At 42.1% G+C, this 26,692-nt stretch overlaps 1 protein-coding gene across 2 annotated transcripts in view; it reads right to left on the bottom strand.

The window, feature by feature from the left end:
• Positions 1-26,692, bottom strand: part of dmap1 (DNA methyltransferase 1 associated protein 1) — a 78,840-nt gene that overhangs the window by 19,277 nt on the left and 32,871 nt on the right. For both annotated transcript variants that reach the window (XM_072574404.1, XM_072574403.1), the window contains exons 4-7: positions 25,557-25,752; positions 24,825-24,983; positions 4,817-4,984; positions 2,709-2,894 (exon numbers count right to left, since the gene is read on the bottom strand). In XM_072574404.1, coding sequence (XP_072430505.1) covers positions 2,709-2,894; positions 4,817-4,984; positions 24,825-24,983; positions 25,557-25,752 — 709 coding nt within the window. The remainder of the gene's footprint in view (positions 1-2,708; positions 2,895-4,816; positions 4,985-24,824; positions 24,984-25,556; positions 25,753-26,692) is intronic.

Below are 26,692 nucleotides of genomic sequence, written 5' to 3'. Positions count from 1 at the left end.
CGGATGCAGTAAATGATGTGTGTGGAGGTGCAGGTGAATTTCTGATGGATACTGAAGGAATCCTTGGGGCCTTGGAGGGAAGTGAGGGGGGAGGTGTGGGTGCAAGTTTTGCATTTTTTGTGGTTGCAGGGAAGGTGCTGGGAGTGGAGGTTGGGTTGGTGGGGGGTGTGGACCTGACGAGGGAGGCGCGGAGGGAGTGGTCTTTCTGGAACACTGATAGGGGTGGGGAGAGAAATATATCCTTGGTGGTGGGGTCTGTTTGGAGGTGGCAGAAATGACAAAAGATGATCCGATGTATCTGGAGGTTGGTGGGGTGGTAGGTCTGTCCTGGTGGCGATTAGATGGGCGGGGTTCAAGGGCGGAGGAGCGGGAAGTGGAGGAGATGCGGTGGAGAACATCGTCAACCACGTCTGAGGGGAAATTGCGGTCTTTGAAGAAGGAGGCCATCTGGGTTGTTCAGTATTGGAATTGGTCCTCCTGGGAGCAAATGCGGCAAAAGCAAAGGAATTGGGAATATGGGATGGCCATATTTGGAATACAGGGGTCAGGGTGGGAAGAGGTGTAATCTAGGTCGCTGTGGGAGTCAGTCGGTTTATAGTATAAGTGCATGTTGAGTCAGTCGTCCGAGATAGAGATGGAGAGGTCTAGGAAGGGGAGGGAGGAGTCTGAGATGGTCCAGGTAAATTTGAGGTTGGGGTGGAAGGTGTTAGTAAAGTGGATGAACTGTTCAACCCCCTCGTGGGAGCACGGGGTAGCGCCGATACAGTCATCAATGTAGCGGAGGAAAAGGTGGGGGGTGGTGCCAGTGTAGCTGCGGAAGATGGACTGTTCCACATATCCAACAAAGAGGCAGGCATAGCTGGGGCCCATGCGGGTGCCCATGGCTACTCCTTTGGTTTGGAAGAAGTGGGAGGATTGGAAGGAGAAGTTGTTAAGAGTGAGGACCAGTTCAGTCAGTCGAAGGAGAGTGTCAGTGGAAGGGTACTGGTTGGTTCGGCGGGAAAGGAAGAAACAGAGGGCTTGGAGTCCTTCATGATGGGGGATGGAGGTGTATAGGGACTGGATGTCCATGGAGAAGATAAGGCGTTGGGGGCCGGGGAAGCGAAAATCATGGAGGAGGGGGAGGGCGTGGGTGGTGTCCCAAACGTAGGTGGGGAGTTCTTGGACCGTGTCAAGGTATGCAGAAATGAGTTCGGTGGGGCAGGAGCAGGCTGAGACAATGGGTCAGCCGGGGCAGTCAGGTTTGTGGATTTTGGGCAGGAGGTAGAAACGGGCGGTGCAGGGTTGTGGGACTATGAGGTCGGGGGCGATCCCCTGAGGTGATGAGGTTATGGATGGTCTGGGAGATGATGGTGGGAGGTAGGGTCATGGTCAAGGGGGCAGTAGGAGGAGGTGTCTGCGAGCTGGCATTTAGCCTCAGCAATATAGAGATCGGTGCACCAAACTACCACCGCGCCTCCCTTGTCTGCTGGTTTGATGGTGAGGTTGAGGTTGGAGCGGAGGGAGTGGAGGGCCACACATTCCGAGGGTGAGAGGTTGGAGTGGGTGAGAGAGGTGGAGAGGTTGGGGCAGTCAATGTCATGGCGACAGTTGGCTACGAAGAGATCGAGGGCGGGTAGAGGCCAGCACAGGGTGTCCAGGTGGATGGGGTGTGTTGGAGGTGGGAGAAGGGGTCATCAGAGGGTGGGTGGAGTCCTGGGAGAAGTAGACGCGGACGCGAAGGCGGCAGAAGAATTGTTCGACGTCTCGCTGTGTGTTGAATTCGTTAAAACAGGAGCGTAGGGGGATGAAGGTGAGGCCTTTGCTGAGGACTGATCTTTCATCCTCTGAGAGGGGTAGGTCTGGAGGGATGGTGAAAATATGGCAGGGCTGGGAGCTAGGACCTAGTGTGGGGCTGGAGCTGGGAGCGGGGGCGGGGTTAGGCGCGGGGAAGGGGTTAGGCACAGGGGCGGAGATCGGCAAGGGGCGGAGAACGGCAAGGGGGCGGAGAACGGCAAGGGGGCGGAGAACGGCAAGGGGGCGGAGACACATTCGGCATGGTCGGTGTGTAGGCGAGTGACGTCACTGGAGGCGGAAGTACCTCCTAACAGTATTATTTCCTATCCCATGGTTAAATCTTAAAATAATTAGATGAACTTCAATTGATCAGAAGATTTACAAGTGCTGAATGGAATCAAGTATTGTGCATCTTGAACAAAAGCAAGCTTTAAATGATGGTCTCAAACTGTGACAAATACTCTGAAATAAAATGCTCAAGATGGTCAAACACATTAACTTGCTCCAAATGTTGATGCAATTATTCAAGCCAAGAGATAACAGGTACTGTGCAGCATACAAAATATAAATGCAAGTATTAGCAATACTGACTGAAGCAATGTTTAAAGCAGTAACTGTAATTTTAGACTTAAGAGTCATGAATCTGTCATTCAGACTTGTAGCAATCCTGTCTGAAGTAATTAAATGCCACTGGATTACTAGTAACTATGACAATGGACTAGGTTTACTAAAAATAGATGCTGGGAGAAGCAGATCAGCATCAAGTTTGAGCAACAATTAAAAAAAACACAAGGATTTAAATTTCTTTCCTTTGCTTTTCATCTTTTCCAATTGAAACAGACTTGTGCTGTGGCAGTGTGATATAAAATGCTCAAATAGTCTATTCAAGCATGTTCTTGTACTTTTAAAACAACATGTATATCAGCACTTACTGGTTTTTCTGTTTCTTTTTTCTGCGGCAATTTCTTTTTTGCTGCCTTGCGCTCTGCCCGACGCATTTCTGTCGTATTATCTGCAGCTGTGATGAGTTTCTGCAAATCTTGTGTTTTCTTTTCTCTTTCTTTTTTCCTCATTTCAATTTTTCTCAGTTCTTGTATTAAATACTCTTCTTCAGCTACCTACAAACGAGAGTTGAATATTATATCAAAACAATGCTGACCCCTAGTGGGTAAGTTGCATAATATCCTAGATTGACAAGTTTTTTAAAAAAAAGCTGCACAGAGATTTGTTTGCTGGAATGGGAGTAAAGTTCATTTTTCAAACAGCAATTTTTTTTCTATTTTCTCTTTAAATTTCACTTCCTTAAGTTGATAGGTTCAAGTTCACAGCCAACAAGTTTTTTTATGGTAGTTTATACAAATCGCAATTGTTCATGTAAAGTTGAATATCAGGTATTGATGATTATGTACAGGAGCAATCAAACATAATGTTGTCCTCATTTAGCAATTATAGTTACATTTAGTAAGCAGTAGCTGTAACAATGGTTTCTTATCCAAGTTTAAGACTGTCACCTTTAATTTTGTCCATTTAATATTGACTAACCCAGCACAGAAAACGTATACGTTAAAAGTTTGGGAGAAGATTTGTAGCTCGGGTGCTCGTTGTTGTGGTTCTGTTCGCCGAGCTGGGAATTTGTGTTGCAAACGTTTCGTCCCCTGTCTAGGTGACATCCTCAGTGCTTGGGAGCCTCCTGTGAAGCGCTTCTGTGATGTTTCCTCCGGCATTTATAGTGGCTTGTCTCTGCCGCTTCCGGTTGTCAGTGCCAGCTGTCCGCTGCAGTGGCCGGTATATTGGATCCAGGTCGATGTGTTTGTTGATAGAATCTGTGGATGAATGGCATGCCTCTAGGAATTCCCTGGCTGTTCTCTATTTTATTACACTACTATTATAGGGCAAGCCAAACAGAGAACAGCCAGGGAATTCCTAAAGGCATGCCATTCATCCACAGATTCTATCAACAAACACATCGACCTGGACCCAATATACCGGCCACTGCAACGGACAGCTGGAACTGACAACCGGAAGCGGCAGAGACAAGCCACTATAAATGCCGGAGGAAACATCACAGAAGTGCTTCACAGGAGGCTCCCAAGCACTGAGGATGTCACCTAGACAGGGGACGAAACGTTTGCAACACAAATTCCCAAGTCGGCGAACAGAACCACAAAAACGTATACGTTAAATAAGCTTGACCATGTGTTATTGCTGAGTGCTACATGATTAAAAACAAAATCTTGAAAGATATTTATCATATAAACGAATTAACAGGCACTTTGAAAATATGAAAACATCATCTAATCCTAGCCGTTTCTAAAACAATGTTTAATCTGGAATTACTGATCTCCCTCTATATTTCTGCCCTCTGAAATAATTCAATACTCCATGCTCCTGTGACAGTACAAGATGCTGAAACACAATGCACTTTTCTTTAGCAGTTATTACTTTCACCTTCTTGTACCTCTCTTTGACTTTAAAAACTCTAAACTACTTGATCTTACCACATCCTCTTTGGATTCAGTTAGCAGGATAACTGGTTTGTGATGCAGAGTAATGACGACAGCATGGGTTCAATTCCTGCACCATCTGAATTTACCAAGGACACTCTTTGTCAACCTCTCCCTTTGCCCAAGATGTGTCCCTCAAGTTAAACCACCACCAATCATCTCTGTCTCTAATGAAAGAGCAGCCCTATGATTCAATAGGACTATGCCAACTTTGCCTCTACTACAATTCCTACAAAAGCACAAAATCTCCTCATATCTTTTACTGATTCCTGCTTGATAACCAGTTTGTTCCATTTATTAGATTTTGTATTTTACAGTTGTTTGCTGACTAATACAGAGGAACCTCGATTATCCGGCATTCAATTTTGGATTATCGGAGCAAGATCACAAGGTCCCGATGCTTGGCTAACTATATTATCCAGTATTCGATTAACTGAATGAAATACTCCCCGCCTGTGTCCTTCGGATAATCGAGGTTCCTCTGTATTAGATGTTTTCTCTTTCCAATGTACTACGTTATGCAGGACTATTTTTACCTGCTCTGGTGTTCTGTTGTACAGTCTTTCAAGCTGTTCTTTTCTCCGTCTCTCATGTCCAGCGTCAAAGACAGAGAGTTTGGGATCAGAACCAGGTGGAGCACGGATCTTCGTTAACTTTGCACAAATACTATAATACCGTTCTTTCAAATCTTCCACTGAACGTTTCTATCAAGATATTAAAAAAACAAATTGCACATGCTAAATGCATCAAAGGTTTATTTATTTTGCATGAATAAGGATTACAAGCAGAAACAGCACACAAGATAACAACATATCCATTAGACCATGATACGTAGGAGCAGAATTAGACTATTCAGCCCACTGAGTCTATTCCAGCAATCATAGCTGATATATTTCTCAACTCCATTTTCTTGCCTTCTCTTTATTATCTTACTAATCAGCAATACACCTCTGCTCTTGTATTCTACTCCTCTTGAAATGAATGTTAACGTTGCATTTGCCGTCCTACCTGCCAAGTGAATCTGCATGTCAACCTTAAGAGAATCTTAAACTAGGATTTCCAAGTCCCTTTAGGCTTTAGATTAGAAGACAGTCTACACCTCTATTCTTCCTACCAAAGTGTACAACCACACAATTTCCCCTCATTGTATTCCATTTGCTCCATTTGCCACTTCTGTTCCTACGCTGATAGCCTATGCAGGCCCTTCTGCTGCCTCCACTAACCATATGTCACCTGCAAACTTTGCAACAGTTCTGTCGCCCAGACTGTTAATATACAACATGAGTGCTTGTGGTCCCAACATGTACCCCTACAGAATTCCATTAGTCACCGGCTGCCATCCTGGAAAAATAACCCTTGATCCCCACTCTCTGCCTTCTGCCAATCAGTCAATCTTGTATCCATGCCAGTATCTTGTCTCTTAATACCATGGACTTTTATTTTATTTAGCAGCCTCCAGAACAGCACCTTGTCAAGGGCCTTCTGGAAATCCAAACAGACCATGACCACTGGCTTTCTTCTGTCAAACCTGCTCATTACCTCCCCAAAGAATTCTAACAAATTTGTCAGGCATAACCTCCCCTTGGTAAAGTTATGATGACCCTACCCTATTTTACCATGGACTTCCAAGAACTCCACAATCTCATCCTTAGAGGAATGGACTCTAAAATTATACCAAGGATCAAAGTCAGACTAATGGACTACCGTTTCCATGTCTTCTTCTTCCCTCCCGTCTTCAACAGATGTTATATTAGACTCTGGACAAGTCCAATCATCTGGGAATCTCCCTGACTCCAGTCATTCTGAAAGATTACCACAAATGCCTCACTAATCTCCTCAGCAATCTCCTTCAGAACTCTGGAACTTGGGTAATTTATCCACCTTCAGATCTTTCAGCCTCCCCTCTCTTGTCTGCTTTCTGCAGGAACCCTTCCCTCCAGGACACCCTGCTGCACTCTTCCTTCACTCCCAAATACACCTTCCCCCGCAACTGCCAAACGTGTAACGCCCAACCATTTACCTTCTCCCTCTTCACTATCCAAGGCCCAAACATACTTAACAGGTGAAGCAGCACTTTACCTGCACTTCACACAATTTTGCCTACTGCATTCAATGCTCACAATGTGGTCTCTACATTGGGGTAACAAAGCATAGACTGGATGACTACTTCACAGAACATCTACACTCTGTCCACAAAAAAAACCCCCTGAAATTCCAGTTGCATAGCACTTTAACACACCACCTGGTTTCCTGGCCAACATCTGTCTCAGGTCTATTGCAGTGTTCCAGCACAAGCTGCAAGATGATACCTTATATTGTTATTAGGCCAACGAGCGATCAATAGACAAAAAAAATCTAGGTTATCAGAAAAAATGCCAATAAATGATCTCTCAAACATAGTAAAGAGACAGCATTTTATTCCCATAGTGTGCTCTATTTTTCTCTAATTCACACCATAAAATGTTTATTTATTAATCAGGTTCTCATTAGGTTCTCGATAAATTTAGTATTGTAAAACAAAGCTGCTGGCATTTTGCATTATTTGCATAAATGTATGGGAATGAGATAGGAACAAAGCTGTTAATTCTATTAGGGTTCCTTCATACATAAACTAACAGTTCAAAACTATGTACATCAGAAGCTAGGGAACAAAAAGTTGTTAATTCTATTAGTTTATTTAACGTGTGAAAGAACCCTAACTATTCAAAACTATGTACGCCAGAAGCTAGGCAACTATCTGGTCCTGGTCATTGCATCATGATTTCATAGCAACTTGTTATGGCAAGCTTCTGGGAAACAGGGCAACTGATAATCTTTGTTGAAAGCGTGGTGCTGGAAAAGCACAAAAGGTCAGGCAGCATCTGAGGAGCAGGAGAATCGATGTTTCCTTCATCAGGAATCTGCCTGACCTATGGTGCTTTTCCAGCACCACACTCTCAACTCTGATCTCTTGCATCTGCAGTCCTCACTTTCTCCTAACTGATCATTTTTGCTTGGATACATTCATTCTCATGGTCACCTAACTTAGCCCTTTATTAAAAGTCATTTTATTAATACAAAATGTATTCTCATAAATATGGGGTTTCTTTTTAGCTATTATTTCTTTCATACTTTATCAGGGACCCTGCAGCCATCCAGACTCAATATCATATTCAATAGTTTTAGGGCTGGAGCTCTCCTATGTCCTAGCCCCATAATCCACATTTTAGGCCTTGTTATCCCAGTTTGTCATTACACATTACCTGTTGTTAATCACTAACAGTCTCCATAAACAGATATTCACTCTCCTAATCAGATCGTTATCCACTCCTTTGTCTGTCCAACTGTTCTCTCTCTGGGCTCTATCCCTACTTATCGTTTATTCCTTGCCCCTTCCCCCGACCGTATCTTATGTGTATAAACCGACATTTTCCTAGCTACCATCAGTTCTAAGGAAGGGTCACAAGACCAGAAAGCTAACTCAGATTTCTCTTCACGGATGCTGCCAGATGTGCTGAGTTCCTCCTGCAACTTTGTTTTTGTTACCTTCTCTTTATTGTTGGCCACTGCACTCACCTCTGCCCCCAAATCTCAGTATGCTGCTGGTCATAGAGTCATAAAGATGTCATAGGGCCCCTCAAAAATCAGCAAGGCGGCCTTTGTGTGGAGCCACAGAAAATGGGGGAGACACTAAATGAATATTTTGCATCAGTATTTACTGTGGAAAAGGATATAGAAGATATAGACTGTAGGGAAATAGATAGTGACATCTTGCAAAATGTCCAGATTACAGAGGAGGAAGTGCTGGATGTCTTGAAACGGGTAAAGGTGGATAAATCCTCAGGACCTGATCAGGTGTACCCAAGAACTCGGTGGGAAGCTAGAGAAGTGATTGCTGGGCCTCTTGCTGATATATTTGTATCATCGATAGTGGGAGAAAGTGAGGACTGCAGATGCTGGAGATCAGAGCTGAAAAATGTGTTGCTAGAAAAGCGCAGCAGGTCAGGCAGCATCCAAGGAGCAGGAGAATCGACGTTTCGGGCATAAGCCCTTTTTCAGGAATCCATCATCAATAGTCACAGGTGAGGTGCCGGAAGACCGAAGGTTGGCAAACATGGTGCCACTGTTTAAGAAGGGCGTCTTCCTCTGTGAAAATTTACGCAAAGTACCTATTCAGTTCCTCCGCCACTTCTTTGTTCCCCTTTACTAATTCTCCAGCTTCATTTTCCAATGGTCCAATATCCATTCTTGCTTCTCTCTTTCCTTTTAGATATTTAAAAAGCTCTTGCAATCTTCATTTATTTTACTAATTACCATACTCTCATTTCATCGTCTTCCCCTTTCCTGCTTTTTCAGTTATCCTCTGCTATTTTTAAAGGTTTCTCACTAATCTTCAGCACATCCTATGCTTTTTCATTTGCTTTTATGCTGTATCTGTTTCATCTTGTCAGCCATGGTTGCCTCATCCTCCCCTCAGCCCTCAGTATGTTTCTTATTCCTTGGGAAGAATTTCTGCCGTGCCTCCCAAATTACCGCCAGAAACTCCTGCCATTGCTGCATCTTCTCTGCTAGGCTATTCTTCCAATCAACTCTGCTCCTCTTTCATGTCTTTGCAGTTACCTTCACTCAATTGTAATCCCATTGTATCTGATTCCATCTTCTCTCTCTTAATCTATAGGGTGAATTTATGTTATTACAGTCACTGTCCCTTGGGGATTCCTTCACCTTAAGCACGCTAATCAAGTCTGCCTCATTATACATCACCAAATCCAGAACTGCCTATTCCCAAGACAGCTCTATGACAAGCTGATCAAAAAAATCTTGTAGATATTCCTCAATCCTTTTTCTTGAAATCCACTACCAACTTGAAGTTTCCCAATTCACATGCATATTGAAATCTTCCATGATTAACGTAATAGAAAAGGCATGTAAGAAAGACACTATTTCCTGATTTATTTTCTTCCCAAACTCTGACTACTACTTGGAGGCCTGTACAGAACTCCCAACAGAAACTTTTTCCCTTTGCGGTTTCCCAACTCTACCCACACAGATTTTATGCCTTCTGACTTTATATCAATTCTCATTATCAATTTAATTCAATTTCTTACGAACAAGACAAACCCACCCCTCTGCCTCTCTTTTCAAAAGGACATGTATGCTTGAATATTTAGTTTCCACCCGATCTCCATGCAGCCACATCTCTGTGATACCCACATCATGATACCTGCCAATTTCAATCTGCGCTACAAGCTCAGTTTACTTTGTTTTATTTACTGCATGCATTTAAGTACCAGATCCTCAATCCTGCATTGACTGCCCTCCTTTTCATTGTTGTCTCCCAAACTGTGCGTGAAGTTAGACTCCTGACCCTTTCCAAATTCTCTGTCCGATTACTTGTTTTGGAAATTTTAATAACCACTGCTGAACCCAACCCCACTTTAACATTTTCCATAATTGTCCATGCTGTACCAAAGCACCCACCCCCTAACACTATTTAATTTAAAGCTCTATCAGCTCTAGTTTTGCAATTTGCCAGGACACTGGTCCCAGAATAATTCAGATGGAGCCCTCCCATTGAAACAGTTCTCTCTCCTTGCCCAATACTGATGCCAATGTTCCATGAATTCAAACCTGTTTCTCCCATACCAATCTCTGGGACACTATTTACCTCTTTAATCTTGGTGAGCCCCTGTCAGTTTGCTCATGGCTCAGGTCGTCATCCAGAGATTATTACCTTTATTATGCATAAAGCAAGTTGCTACAGGTCTGATGGTATTTTCTGAACCTTATCAACTTTCTTCTTAGCCTTTACCTCTTACCTTAAATCTAGGCTTGCTGATTATTAATACCTCTACTAATGGAAAAAGTGCCTTCCTACTCTCACTATCTATGCCCCTCAATCTTACAGACCTCTACATGGCCCCATCGCAACCTTAGCTGGTCCAATTAAATAACCCCAGTTTATGCAATCTTTCCTCTCTCAGACCCTCCAGACAGCATCCTGGTAAATTTCATCCACACCTTCTCTAATGTAAGAACATCTTTACAATAATTTGGTGACCAGAACTGTATGCAGTACTTCAACTGTGACCTAACCAAGGTTCTTTACTAATTAAGAAACATAGAAAATAAGAAATGGAGTAGGCCATTCAACCTCTCAAACCTGTTTTGCTATTAATCATGATCATGGCTGATCACTGAGTTCAATATCTCAAGTCCATGAGCCACAGGAAGTGTATTTACCTCATTCTTAAACAGGGTTCCAGTCTAATCTCCTTTCTCTTCCCTTTATAATGATCAAGGTTTGTAATACAAATATCCCATATGCTTTCTTAACCTTCCCTTTACCTACCTGCCATACTCCCTTCTGGAATCTCCGGATACTGCTTGGAGGCCTGAATCCAACTCCCATGAGAATCTTTTTTCCCCTCTGGCAACTCTAACCACATTGATTCTACTTCTGACTCTATATCAATATCTGTGCCAGAACTGCCAAAGGAGGTGGTGAAAGCAGATACTACAACTGCATTCAAGAAACACTTGGGCGAATACATGAAAAGGAGGGGAATAGATGAATACAGATCCTGCACATGATAACAGCTTTAGTATGGAAGGGCAAAATGTGTCAGGGCAGGCTTGGTGGGCCTAAGGCCAACTCCTGTTCTGTTTTGTTCTTTATATGCACACTGACATCCCTTTGACTTTCAGTACTTTCCAGGGTCCTCTCGTTTAAAGTGCAATTCCTTGTCTCGTTAGCTGCCCAGCGCATTACCTCAATCATTTCTGGTTTGGATTCCATTTGCTAGTGCTCTACGAAGTTAACCAGACCATTAATAAACATCTGCACTTTGCAGATATATTTTTCACTATTTATGACCTCACCAATTTTGTGTCATCCTCAACATCTTGATTATATCCCATAGAGTCAGAGAATTATACAGAAAGGAAACAGACTCTTCAGTCCAACTCATCCGTGCTGACCAGATATCCTAAACCGATTTAGTGCCATTGGCCAGCATTTGGCTCATATCCCTCTAAACGCTTCCTATTCATGTACCCATCCAGATGACTTTTAAATGTTGTAACTGTACCTGCATCCACCACTTCCTCTGGCAGCTCCTTCTATTTACACACCACCCTCTACATGAAAAAGTTGCCCCTTAGATCCCTTTTAAATCTTGTCCCTCTCACCTTAAACCTATGCCCTCTAGTTTTGGATTCCCCTACCCTGGGAAAAAGATCTTGGCTATGTACCCTATCCATGCCCCTCGTGATTTTATAAACCTCTATAAGGAACCCCTCAGCCTCCGATGATCCAGAGAGAAAAAAAAACAACCTATTCAGCCTGGCCCAATAGCTCAAACTCTCCAATCCTATCAACATCCTTGTAAATCTTTTCTGATCCATACATTAAGTCCAAATCATTATTGTACACCACAAACAACAGGTGCCTAGCACCAAGTCCTGCAGAATCCCACTGGAAACAGACTTCCGGTCACAAATATCAATTTACTATCCCCCTCTGCTTCTTGTCTCTCATGGATCCAATGTGCTACTTTGCCTTGGATCCCAATGGACCTTTGTTTCTTGACCAGTCTGCCATATGGGACCTTAACAATAGCTTTGCTAATGTCCATGAAGAGCATATCAATTATCTAAATCAACATGCCTCTTACTTTAGCAAAAAATTGAAATCAAATTTGTTTAACTCAACCTTTCTTTAACAAATCATTGTGACTCTGCAAGTGCAGGCATATTTTTATCCTCAGATTTCTTTCTCATAACTTCCCCTACATAAAGGTTAGACTAACAGGCCAGTAATTTCCTGGTCCACCCATCCTCCCTTTCGTAAGAACTGGACAATGGTAGCAGCCGGTGGCCAGGGAGGATTTAAAAATTTTTTCGGTCAGATCCCATCTCATCCTTCTAAACTCTAGTGTCTCTTCACAGGACAGATCCATTATCAGCCTAGTGAACCTCTGCTGCACACCTTCTATGGCAGGCATAGGATTCCTTAGGTAGAGAGACCAAAACTACATGCAGTACTCCAGCTATGGGCTCACCAAGGCCCTGTATAACTGCAGTTAAAACATCCCTGAATTCAAATCCTGCTGCAATGAAGGCCAATATACCATTTGCCTTCCTAATTACTTGCCGCACCTGCCTGTCTACTTTCACTGCCTGGTGAACAAGGACACCAAGATTCCCTGCACATTGAAGTTTCCCAATATATCACTGTTTAAGTAATACTCAGCTAGTTTTTCACATGAAACTTAATATTTAGACATATCATACTTCAATCTGCTATGTGTTTGCCCACTAACTCAACTTTTTTAAATCGCCATGAAGACTCCTTGTATTGTTCTCACAACCTCACCCAGATTTGTGTCATCAAACTTGGAAATGCTGCATTTGATACCCTTGTCTAGCTCATATCTACTGAAAAGCTCGGGCCCACTGAATAGCGAGGACCTCGTGGTTCCCCACTAGTCACAAGATCCATTTATTCCCCATTCTTTGTTCACTGTCTGTCAATCAATTCTCAATTCATGCCAATATATTACCCAATCTAAATACACCACCTCCACTGCTTCTTCTTCATCTGTTCTGCTAGTTACATCTTCAAAAAATTCCAGTAGATTTGTTAATCATGATTTGCCTTTCATAAACCCATGCTGGCTCTGTCCAGTCCTGCCAATGCATTCCAGTGTTGTGTTATCATGACTTTTATAAGAGATTATACATTTGCACCACTACTGATGTGACACTAACTGCTCAGTAATTAAAGTTTCTTTATCTCTCCCTCCCTTTTTAAATAAGGGGGTTACTTTTCCCGCCCTTCAATCTTTAAGAACTGCTCCACAGACAATAGAATTTTGACCATTAATCCATTTATTATTTCCAGGGCAACTTCCCTTTAGTCCTCTGGGTGCAGATGATCAGGCCATGTGAATTTGTCAGTTTTGGAACACTATTACATTTCCTAGTAATACTTTCTTACTAATACCAATTTCCTTCAATTCCTCCCTCTCACTAAACCCTTGGTTCTGTAACATTTCTGGGTTATCTATGCTGTCTTTTCTTAAGATGGACTGAAGTCCATGTTCAATTATTCTGCTATTTGCCTTCCATGTTCAATTATTCTGCCATTATCCTAGGATTCTCGGGGAAGCCAGGGAGGAGATTGCCGAGCCTTTGTCTTTGATCTTTATGTTGTCATTGTCTACAGGAAAAGTGTCAGAAGACTGGAGGGTAGCAAATGTTGTTCCTTTGTTCAAGAGAGAGAGTAGAGACAACTCTGGAAATTATAGACCAGTGAGCTTACTTCAGTTGTGGGTAAAGTATTGGAAAGAGTTATAACAGATAGGACTTTATAATCATCTAGAGAGGAATAAGTTGATAACACTATTTTGTGAAGGGTAGGTCGTGCCTCACAAATCTCTGAGTTCTTTGAGGTAGATGAGGGTAAAGCAGTTGATGTGGTATATATGGATTTCAGTAAGACATTTGATAAGGTTCCCCATGATAGGCTACTGCACAAAATACGGAGGCATAGGATTGAGGAGGATTTAGTGGTTTGGATCAGAAATTAGCTAGCTGAAAGAAAACAGAGGGTGGTGGTTGATGGGAAATATTTATCCTGGAGTTCAGCTACTAGTGAGATCCCACAAGGATTTGTTTTGGATACACTGTTGTTTGTCATTTTTATAAATGATCTGAATGAGGGCATAGAAGGATGGGTTAGTAAATTTGCGGATCACACTAAGGTCAGTACAGTTGTGGACAGTGACGAAGGATGTTGTAGGTTAACAGAGAGACATAGGTAAGCTGCACAGCTGGGCTGAGAGGTGGCAAATGGAGTTTAATATGGAAAAGTGTGAGGTGATTCACTTTGTTGCCACCCAGCTTGATAGGGTTGTTAAGAAGGTACACGGTACGTTAGCTATTGTTGGTAAAGGGACTGAGTTTCGGAACCATGAGATCATGTTGCAGCTGTACAAAACTCTGGTGCAGCCACATTTAGAGTACTGCTTACAGTTCTGGTCACTGCAATATAGGAAGGATGTGGAAGCTTTGGAAAGAGTTCAGAGGAGATTTACTAGGAGGTTGCCTGGTATGGAGGGAAGGTCTTATGAGGAAAGGGTGAGGAACTTGAGGCTGTTTTCATTAGAGAGAAAAAGGTTGAGAGGTGACTTAATTGAGACATATAAGATAATCAGAGGTTTAGACAGGGTGGACAGTGAGAGCCTTTTACCTCGGATGGTGATAGCTGGCACGAGGGGACATAGCTTTAAATTGAGGGGTGACAGATATAGGACAGGTGTCAGAGGTTGTTTCTTTATTCAGAGAGTAGTAGGGGCATGGAATGCAGTGTCTTCAGCAGTAATAGACTTGGTAAATTTAAGGACATTTAAATGGTCATTGCATAGGTATATGGACGAGAATGGAATAGTGTACGTTAGATGGACTCCAGATTGGTTCCACAGGTCGACACAACATTGAGAGCCGAAGAGCCTGTACTGCGCTGTAATATTCTATGTTCTTTGCTCCCTATTATAATTTCCCAGTTTATGACTGTAAGGGACGTACACTTATCTTTATTAAGCTTTTTCTCTCTTCACATATTTATAGAAGCTTTTATGGTCAGTTTTTACATTCCCTGCAATGTTACTATCATACTTTATTTTCTTCAATTGATCAAAGCTTTTATCCTCTTCTGTCAAATTCTAAAACGCTCCCATTGCTTGCTGCTTTTTTTCTGGCAATTTTATATGTCTCCTCATTGGATCTAATACTATTCCTAATTTCTATTGTAAGCTATGATTCACTTGCTTTTCCAGTCCCTAATCTTTCTCAACGTATTCTCTTGCTTTTTATGCATTTTTTAAAAATCCTTTTCGGTTTTCCTTTATCCTACCTGTTAATGCTTTCTCAAACATTCTTTGCTTTCCTAATTTGCCCCACACTTTTTAAAGAGTTCTAAGGACTCTGCTGTAAAGAACTATTGGTATCTGCCATGAGCTTCTCTTTTCTTTCTTAAACCTAACCTTTATGACTGTTGACATCAGTGTTTTCTTGTTATGTCACTCACTTTATCTTTACAAGAAATCTGAGAGTATGGCAACTGACTGCTGTGAAAAGGTGTGGTGGTTTACCTTTCCTGATTGTTCTACCCTACAAGAGATCTACCAGGATAACAGAATCTGGGTCTGATTGCCAATCTTTGAAAAATCTGGCCGATATATATTTTGGGGGAATATGCACTGTTGATTTGGAATATTACTATGCAACCAGCTTTGGTTGAAACTGAAGGTTGGGTTGGGGAGTTGACATTTTATTAAGGAAAAACTGCAACTAACATGTGAGAAGTGTTCATTTGCTACTGGCTTCTCAAATCTATTTTATCCATGATTAAATCCTTGACAGGGAGTATGGAGTTAAATGGAAAGAAAAGCAGTACAGACCTCCTAACAGTGGGCAGGACCGGGAAATAGATAGGACATGTCGAAAGGCAAGGTCAAGGTGATCATGGGGGACTTCAAAATGCGAGGTGGGTGAATAATGTTGCCGGTGGATCCAAAGAAAGGGAATTCATGGAATGCTTACAGGATGGCTTTTGGAACAACCCTTGTGATGGAACCCACAAGGGAGCAGGCTATTCTGGACTTAGTGCTATATGATGAGGAGCTGAAAATGTGTTGCTGGAAAAGCGTAGCAGGTCAGGCAGCATCCAAGGAGCAGGAGAATCGACGTTTCGGGCATGAGCCCTTCAGGAATGAGGAAAGTGTGCCAAGCAGGCTAAGATAAAAGGTAGGGAGGAAGGACTGGGGGGAGGGGCGTTGGAAATGCGATAGGTGGAAGGAGGTTAAGGTGGGAGTGATAAGGTGAGGGTGATAGGCCAGAGTGGGGGTGGAGGTGGAGAGGTCAGGAAGAAGATTGCAGGTTAGGAAGGTGCTGCTGAGTTCGAGGGTTGGGACTGAGACAAGGTGAGGGGAGGGGAAAGTGAGGGAACACTTAGGAGGCAGCGATCATAATATGGTAGAATTCAGTCAAAGAGAGAAGACAAAATCGGATGTAATGGTGTTACAGTTAAATAAAGGTAGTTACAGGGGCAGGAGAGAGGAACTGACGAAAAGTGACTGAAAGCAGAGGCTAGCAGGGAAGACAGTAGAGCAACAATGGCAGGGGTTTCTGGGTATAATTGAGGCCAGAGTACAGAGCTTCATCCCAAAGAAAAGAAAGATTATCCAGGGGGTGATTAGACAGCCATGGCTGACAAAGGAAGTCAGGAAATGTATCAAAAGAAAAGAGAGACCCTTTAAAGTGGCCAAGGGCACTGGGAAATCAGAAGATTGGGAAGGCTACAAAAACAAACAGAGGATAACAAAGTGAGAAATAAGGAAGGAGAGGATCAAATATGAAGGTAGGCTAGCCAGTAATATTAGAAATGGTAGTATAAGTTTCTTTTAATACATAAGAAACAAACAAGAGGCAAAATTAGACATTGGGCTGCTTCAAATTGATGTTGGCAGGCTAGTGATGGGAGATAAGGAAACAGCTGAAGAACTTAATAAGGACTTTGCGTCAGTCTTCACAGTGGAAGACATAAGTAATAACTTAACAATTAAGGAAAGTCGGGGGTAGAGTTAAGTATAGTAGTCACTACAAAAGAGAAAGTGCTAGAAAAGCTAAAAGGTCTAAAGATTGATAAATCTCCTGGCCCTGATGAGCTACAGCCGAGAGCTCTGATGGAAGTGGCTGAGGCAATAGCGGAGGCGTTGGTTGTGATCTTCTAAAAGTCACTGGAGTCAGGGAAAAGTCCCGGATGATTGGAAAATCGCCGTTTTAACCCCCTTCTTCAAGAAAGGATCAAAACAAAAGATGAAAAATTATAGCCGATTAGCCTAACCTCAGTTGTTGGCAAAATTCTATAATCCATTGTTAATGGTTGGATTGGATTAGAACAAGTCAGTATGGATTTAGTAAGGGGAGGTCATGTCAGACAAACCTGTTAGAATTCTTTGAAGAGGTAACAAGTAGTTAGACCAGAAACCCAGTGGCTGTTATCGACCTTGATTTCCACAAGGCCTTTGATAAGGTGCCTCATGGGAGGCTAAGTAAGGTGAGGGCCCATCGTGTTCAAGGTGAGCTAGTAGCATGAACTGAGGATTGGCTGTCTGACAGAAGGCAGAGAGTTTGGATAAAAGATTCTTTTTTGGAATGGCAGCCGATGACAAGTGGTGTCCCGCAGGGTTCAGTGTTGGGGCCACAGCTGTTCACTTTATATATTAATGACCTGGATGAAGGGACTGTGGGCATTTTGGCAAAGTCTGCTGATAATACAAAGTTAAGATGGACAGGCAGGTAGTACTGAGGAGGTGGGGAGGCTGCAGAAAGATTTAGACAATTTAGGTGAGTGGTCTAGAAATTGGCTGATGAAATTCAATATAAGCAAATGCGAGGTCTTGTACTTTGGAAAAAAGAACACAGGCATGGACTATTTCTAAACGGTGAGAAAATTCATAAAGCCTAAGTACAAAGGGATCTGGGAGTGCCAGGCCAGGATTCTCTGAAAGTTAACTTGCAGGTTGAGTCCGTGATTAAGAAAGCAAATGTCATATTGTCATTGGTCTCAAGAGGGTTGGAATACAAAAGCAACGATGTGCTTCTGAGACTTAATAAAACTCTAGTTAGGTCCCATTTAGAATCTGTGTACAACTTTGGGCCCCACACCTCAGGAAGGACATAATGGCACTGCAGCATGCCCAGCGGAGATTCACACAGATGATCCCTGGAATGATAGGCCAGCATACGATCAATGACTGAGGACCCTAGGATTGTATTCATTAGAGTTTAGAAGGTTGAGGGGAGATATAATATAAACTTACAAGATAATGCATGGTTTAGAAATGGTGGACGCTGGGAAGCTGTTTCTGTTAGGCGGGGAGACTAGGACCTATGGGCACAGCCTTAGAATTAGAGGGGGTCAATTTAGAATGGAAATGAGGAGACATTTCTTCAGCCATAGAGTGGTGGGCATATGGAATTCATTGCCATGGACCACAGTGGAGGCCGGGGCATTAAATGTTTTCAAGGCAGAGATTGATAAATTCTTGATCTTGCAAGGAATCAGGGCTACGGGGAGCGTGCGGGTTAGGTGGAGTTGAAGTGCCCATCAGACATGATTAAATTGTGAAGTGGACTTGATGGGCCAAATGGTCCTACTTCCACTCCTATGTCTTATGGTCTCAAATAAAATTATAAAGCAAACTTTATGCCAAAAATCTGGATAAAGATTCAAGTACTTGCATTCCTATAGTGCCTTTTATGAACTCAGGATGTCTCAAGGATTTTAAGTACTTGTAACTTAGGAGCATATGGCAGTCAATTTGTGCACAGCATGGTCCCATAGATAACTAAGTGATAAAAGCCAAATAATCTGCTTTTTTTGTGATCTTGATTGATGGATAAATGTAGGCCAGGTATCAATGAATATTTCTACAATACCGTTCATCATTATTAATGATTGTTGGTAAAGTACAGAAATAGGAGGATAACGCAGATGAAGACGAGCTGGAAAGATGTTGCAGAATGGTTTATATCATCTATAACTACAGGTGAGATACGAGATGACTGCAGAATGTCTACTGTTATGCCTTTGCTTAAGAAGGGTGCAAGGAGAATCCTAGGAACTACAGAACTGGGAGTTTGACTTCAGTGGTGGGTAAATTGATGGAAATGATTCTGAAAGGTAGAATGTATATGCATTTGAAGAGGCAAGGAATAAGTAGGGACAGTCGGCATGTTTTGTGGAAGGGAAATTGGATCTCGCAAACTTGATCGAGTGTTTTGAAGAAGAAACCAGGAAGATTGATGAGGACAGAGCAGGAAACATTGTTTACGTGGACTTGGAGTAAAGCCTTTGACAAGGTTTCGCATGGTAAACCAATTAATAAAATTAGATCACATGGGATTCAGCGTGAGCTTGCCAACTGGATACAAAATTGGCTTGAAGATAGGACACAGAAGATGGAGGACTGGGTTTGTTTTTCAGACTGGAGGCCTGTCACCAGCATGGTTCCACAGGGATTAGTGCTGGGTCCACTTTTCTTTGTCATTTATTTAAATGATTTAGATGTGAATATAGAAGACACCGTTCATAAGCTTGTGGATGACACCAAAATTGATGGCATAGTTGACAGTGAATTAAGATTTCTATGATTACAAAGAGATCTTGATCAACTGGGCCAATGGAGTTTAATTTGGATAAATGTGAGGTACTGCATTTGGTAAAACAAACAAGGATAGGAATTATACAATTAATGGTAGGGCCCTAGGTAGTGTTGCAGAACAGAGAGACCTTGGGGTTCCGGCACATAATTCTTTAAAGTTTGCATCACACATAGATAAGGTGGTTAAGAAGGTAAGCATGCTAAACATGTTCATTGCTCAGACCTTTGAGTGTGGGATTTGGGATGTTATGTTGAGGTTGTACAGGACTTTGGTGAGATTTATCAGGATGTGGCCAGGGATGGAGGGTTTGAGTTATAAGGAGAGGCTGGACAGGTTGGGACCTTTTTTCACCAGAGCGTAGGAGATTGAGGGGTGCCTTCATCAAGGGGTATGGATAATGTGAATCGCAGGTGCCTTTTCCCTAGGGTGGGTGATTTCAAATCTCGGGGACATATTTTTAAGGCAAGAGGAGAAAGATTTTAAAAAAAGATGAAAGGCAATTTTTTTTTAGAAACAGAGATGGTTCATGGTGAAATTAACCAGAGGAAATGTGGATGCAGGTGCAGTTATGTTTAAGAGACATTTAGATAAATACATGACTAAGAAATGTTTGGAGGGATATGGGCCAAGCTCTGGCAGGTGGGACTAGTTTAGCTTGAGATTATGATTGGCATGGACTGGTTGGACTGAAGGGTCTGTTTCTGTGCTGTACATCTCTATGACTCAAAGCGAGAGTTTTAGATCTCTGGGACAGATTCTAGGGAGGATAGCATGTGTACAAGCTGGGTGGGTTGCACCTAAACAGGGCTAGCACTCAGTTCCTTGAAGAGCATTTTACTAATGCTGCTGAGAGGGCTTTAGACTAACTTAGCCGAGTTATAGGAATCAAGAGAGAATATTAGAGAAGAATAGAAGGGCTCACAAAATACGTCAAGAGATAGTTGGCAGGACCATAGAGAATAGTATGTCAATAGGTGAAGTTGGAGTAAGGGAGAAATGAATGAAGTCGAAATCAAGATTACTGTGCATCTATATGAATGTACAGATAATATATATATATATATATAATATATAGTAAAGATTTACAGATTGCCATTTAGAAATATGAAGCCTCTGGCTTAAGAAAGGGCAATTCTGCGTGTTAAATATTGCTGGGTACAAGGCACTCAGGAAAGGAAAAGAGGGAAAGTGGCAAAAAGATTGAAGAATTGCAAAAATCATACCCTTATTCAAAAAAGGTTGCAAGGATAAGCCCAGCAATTACAGTCCAATCAGTTTAACTTCAAATAGTAAAAAAGCTTCTGGAAACAAATATAGTGGATAAATTAGTAGTCAATGGAATAAAGTGAATTAACATAGAAAAGCCAACATGGTCTTCTAAAGGGTAAATCATATTTAATTAACTTGGAGATTTTGTTAGAAGAGGTAACAGAAAGGTTGATGAGACTAATACATGGTTAGAAAACATTTGATAGTGATACACTACAGATTTGAGAGGGAAGTGATGGCTCATGAAATACAAGTATATTATCAACGTGGATTTTTTAAAAATTGAGTGATAGGCAATTACGTCAATTAGTATTTTTAGGGGGCGAGAGGAAGGTTTGTAGTGGGGTCAGTACTGAGACCCTTGTTTTTCCCAAAATATATCAATACAACCAGGAATATATCAATAGTCTACATCTTGGTGTGCAGGGGACAGTTTGTGAATGACATGAACAGTGATTCTGACAGGTGGTGGTTCTTCACCCAGAAGTAGGAAATAAATAATTTTTATATCAAAATCAGAAAGCTAGTTGAGTTGTACAATTTTTATATGCCTGTTAATGGTTCATTCAGCAATGGCCCGCATGTTGACACAGGTCATCTGACCATCTGCTCCACCAAACAATAATACATTTGGTGAGGTCAGAAGCTTAAAATAACATAGTAATTGCTCGTAATAGAAGAAATAATTTATCAATAAAGAACACGTGCAGTTTGAACTGTAGGTAATACTTTAGAAGTTATTCCACATTTAAATTTGCCCCCTTTAACATTTTCTAACTGGCCTGTAACCTCATTTAGCGACATTTGTTTTAATATGGTTTCTTACCAGTCTGACAAAGGGCCACACAATCAGATTTGCACCATGATCTTCCACCCCCTCTCTCTCACACCACACCACTCTTACCCCAGCTGCAGTCTCTGTGTTCACAAACTAGTCTCTTGATTAACATCCCATACCTGGACTCATCCTCCCACTATTTTCATCTCCTGAACCTGTATTCATTGTTCAAGATACAAAACAAATCCAAAGCTGTAAGTTCAGCATTATGCAAGTACTGATCCCAATGTTTGATATATTAAGCTGGAACTGTTAAAATTCATGTTTTTTTAAATGCTTTCCCTCACCACTTCCCTTTCCTGAATCCCCACTGTAAGCAAAGTTTTACAGATGAATAACAAGAGGAGCAATTTTGACTATCATTTAAAAAAAAAGTGATTGCCATGTTTGCATCCTCAAAAACTGTAAATTCACACCTTGACTCTGGCTTCAGATCAGATCTGGATTTTGAACAGGAAAAGGCACAAAGGCTCAGGAGAGGGGAAAGAGCAAAACATTGAATCAAGGAGTGAAGTTTGGTGAGAGGAGGAGTCAGGGAGGCAGAGAGATTGCACCTCAGAGGGTCAGGGACAAGATGATTTGCAGCAATCAACAGGGTAGGGAGGGAGATTTGGGAAACAGGATCAGCAGCAAGCAGGAGATATTATACATTTTTACATATTTTAAAGCATTTCATATTTAAAAAGGTACTTCGTTGACAAAATTTAGCAATACAACGTATTTCGACTTTCATGGTAAGATGCGTTAAAATCTTTTGTTTCTGCTAAGGAGGGTCTTATTATAACATTTACACTATTCTAATGGGAAAGCATGATCCGCTCGAAGTCATAGGACAACAGCTCTCTTGGCCATTGCATCTGCGCCAGTCAAAAACTATTCTAATCCCATTTTACAGCACTTTGCCTTGTATGCTTTTGCATCACAAGTGCATTTCTAAGTATTTCTTAAATGTTAAGATGGCTTCTGCCTCTAGCACCATAACAGGCACTGAATTCCAGATTCCCACCACCCTCTGGGCGAAAAATATTTTCCTCACATCTTCTCTAAACTTTCTGCCCTTAACTTAAATCTATGCCCTCTGGTCATTGATCCCTCCATCAAGAGGAATTTTTATTTTCCTGTCTATGCCCCTCATTATTTTATACATCTCAATCATGTTCCCCCCCCCTCAGTTTCCTCCGTTCCAAGGAAAACAACCCAAGTCTGTCCAATCTCTCTTCATAACTGAAACTTTCCAACCCAGACAACATCCTGGTAAATTTTCTCTGACCCCCACCCATCCAACCGTAACAGGGACAGAACGCCCCTGGTGCTCACCTTCCACCCTACCAACCTTCGCATAAACCAAATCATCTGCCGACATTTCCACCACATCCAAAAAGACTCCACCACCAGGGATATATTTCCCTCCCCACCCCTTTCCGCCTTCAGCAAAGGCATATCCCTCTGTGACTACCTGGTCAGGTCCACGCCCCCTTACAACCCACCCTCCCATCCTGGCACCTTCCCCTGCCACCGCAGGAACTGCAAAACCTGCGTCCACACCTCCTCCCTCACCTCCATCCAAGGCCCTAAAGGAGCCTTCCACATCCAAACTTTTACCTGCACATCCACCAATATCATTTATTGTATCCATTGCTCCCGATGCAGTCTCCCCTACATTGGGGAGACTGGAGGCCTCCTAGCAGAGCGCTTTAGGGCACATTTCCGGGACACCCGCACCAATCAACCACACCGCTCTGTGGCCCAACATTTCAACTCCCCCTCCACTCTGCCGAGGACATGGAGGTCCTGGGCCTCCTTCACTGCCGCTCCCTCACCACCAGACGCCTGGAGGAAGAACGCCTCAACTTCCGCCTCGGAACACTTCAACCCCAGGGCATCAATGTGGACTTCCAACAGTTTCCTCATTTCCCCTTCCCCCACCCCACCCTAGTTCCAAACTTCCAGCTCAGCACTGTCCACATGACTTGTCCTACCTACCTATCGTCTTTTCCACCTATCCACTCCACCCTCTTCCCTGACCTATCACCTTCATCCCCTCCCCCACTCACCTGTTGTACTCTATGCTACTTTCTCCCCACCCCCACCCTCCTCTAGTTTATCTCTCCACGCTTCAGGATCTCTGATGAAGGGCTTTTGCCCAAAACGTCTATTTTACTGCTCCTCAGATGCTGCCTGAACAGCTGTGCTCTTCCAACACCACTAATCCAGAATCTGGTTTCCAGCATCTGTAGTCATTGTTATTACCTCTCCAATGCTATAACATCCCTCCTGTAATGTAGATTCCAGAACTTCACACAATATTCTAGATACAGCCTAGCCAATATCTTACACAATTGCAGCATAATAACTGTGCTCTTAAACTCCATGCCTCAACTAATAAAGGCTTCTTAACTATTTTATCTACCAGAGTTAGATCATATACCTCTGGAAGAGGTGGGACTTGAACCTGGGCTTTCTAGGTCTGTGGTAGGGACCTGATGAAGGGCTTTTGCCCGAAATGTCGATTTTCCTACTCCTCAGATACTATCTGATCTGCTGTGCTTTTCCAGCACCACTCTAATCTAGACTCTGAATTCCAGCATCTGCAGTCCTCACTTTTGCATATCGTATCTACCAGCCCTGATATCTTAACCAGTTCTCAGGGTACGACTGCTCATCATGCATTCCCTTGCCTTGTTTGTCCTGATCAAGAGTATCACCTCACATTTAACCAGATTAAATTTGTGTGTCACTGATGAAGTCATCTGACCAACAAAAACAGAAATTATGGGAAAAGCTCAGCAAGTGTGGCAGCATCTGTGGACAGAAATCAGAGTTAACATTTCAAGTCAAGTGACCCTTCCTCAGAACTGCCATCTGCATTTCTTTCAGTTTTTATTTAGCTCATTTGATCAGTCAGTCCATACCCTCTGATAGTTGAAGGCTAGCCTCCTCATTATTTACCACCACTTCGCCAATGGTTTCATGATTTGTGAACTTACTGATCAACCCTCCTACATTCAAGTCTAAACCATTTACATAAATAATGAACAAGTTGCGATTTCAAGACTAAAGTCACAACTTTAAATTAGACCTAGTTTATGAAATAAATCAGAAGACTGCTGGTACTTTACTGAACTTGCTCAATAGAAAAGAAACACATTTACAATTTTACAGCTAACCAGATGATCTTGCATTTATTTGGATTATATTCATTCATTCACTGTTCCCTTACTCACCCTGAACTGCTGGTGGTCATAGCGATCGTGGATGACAATAAACCGGAGATCAAAGCGTTTGCAGAGGTCAAAGAGATGGTCTGTTTCTGCTTTGGTCCATCCATCATCATGTAGATACATCTGGTATTCCTGCTCTGAATATACAGGTACCTGGACTGTCTTGAGAACCACAAAAAAATTTACTCCGAATTTACTTAGAAACTTTTTCAATCAAACAACAAGCTTGATATAATTTGAAGAATCGATATTGACTTTGGTTATTCCACTTCTCTCACTGATTACTTGGCAAAAGGAAGACACATTTTTCACCATTGCTCAAATATCAGTAACAGCTGATCTTATTTATAATCACATGAGCTGATGCAAAATTGCAACTAATACTTCACATGCGTCAATTTCACAAAATACCACACAGCAATCAAAGGGCAAAAGGATGTTACATTTTAACACTACAGTCTAGACAAACACATACAGAGGTATGTATATATTACTTCAAAACTAAAATACAATATAAAATTTTACCATTACTAATTTGTAAAACAATCTGCAGAACAATCTAGCAAACTGTCCAGAAAAAAAGACGATGGGCTTGTATCTAGCTTCTTTTCTCAGCAATGTATAACTATGCCATTTCCCCAGCATTCTGATCGGATCGCCTCCCCTCCCCCTCCCCAACCCCAAGAAACAATGTGTCTTTTATAATTGTTTTGGCAACTATTAAATTTGTTCTACCTTATTAAACCTTGCAAAAGGATAATCTTTGCCTTCATCTGCAAGCCGTCTCCAATGGAAAAATATTGCACCATCCTTCCTAGCTGGGTTGGTGAAAGGCATCCATTTCCACGGTCGGACCTTTTTACACCCCAACTTTGCCTTAACAGTCCTGTACCCTTGTGTCGTGTCACTTGGAAGTAATGGAGGGGCATCCCTTTTCGAAACATAAAGGAAGATTTTAAATTGTAGTTAACAAGCACAAAAATACACCTTTACAAGAAATCCTGTTAAAAATCTTACTTCCTTATTTTCAGTTGTTAAACTTTCTAGTCAGATTTGGGTAAACTGTAAATTTGTATGTTAAAAGTTTTCATTCAGTCTTGCTACATTACCTCTTACTGTTAGGTTGTTGCTGGGATATTAAATCTGAGAAAGCACAGGCAATGATTCAGTTGAGACATGGCTAACATGCACAGCTAACGTCACCAACTGACAAGTGGAAGTTAAGACTCATGGTTTTTGGAAAATGATAGGCAGTTACACCAAGTAGGTGACAAAAAGAAAAAGGCCAAGGATGGAACCTTTCGGAATTTGAAAGCTAATGAATACAATTGGGTAGCTAATAGTAGAACAAATCAAGCCCCACTAAAACAGACAAAAACCTGATATTGGAGGAAGAGGTATGGTTGACCACAGAGTAGGGATAGACATCTATTATGTGTTATACAGACATACCCATGCTTCATTAAAGTACAAAAGATGAAAACAGCTGTACAACTCAAATATAATTTGTGCCTCAGTAAGATAGCAAATGATGAATTACTTGTAGCTCATCCGAACTCAATTACTTTAGATTTCAGCCATCCTTTATTGTGTATGCAATAGCCCTTAAATCACTTGTAGTGGAATTTTTTCTCTCCCTGGAGGTGGCGAAGGAGGTGATGAGAAGGACAATGATTAAGGATATTTGTCTGAAAAGAAACTCACTTCCTTCTCACCACCTCTGCAATTAAGTGTTGGTAAGAAGGTGTCATAGAATGACAGAATCCCTACAGCGTGGAAACAGGCCCTTCCGCCCAACAAGTCCACACCGACCCTCCAAAGAGTATCCCACCCAAACCTATTTCCCTACCCTATTATTGTACACTTATCCC

The sequence above is a fragment of the Chiloscyllium punctatum genome, chromosome 7 (genome assembly GCF_047496795.1).
Source record: "Chiloscyllium punctatum isolate Juve2018m chromosome 7, sChiPun1.3, whole genome shotgun sequence".
Classification (NCBI taxonomy): domain Eukaryota; kingdom Metazoa; phylum Chordata; class Chondrichthyes; order Orectolobiformes; family Hemiscylliidae; genus Chiloscyllium; species Chiloscyllium punctatum.
Note: the sequence above shows the minus strand (reverse complement) of the source record. Positions and strands in the feature narration are given on the sequence as shown.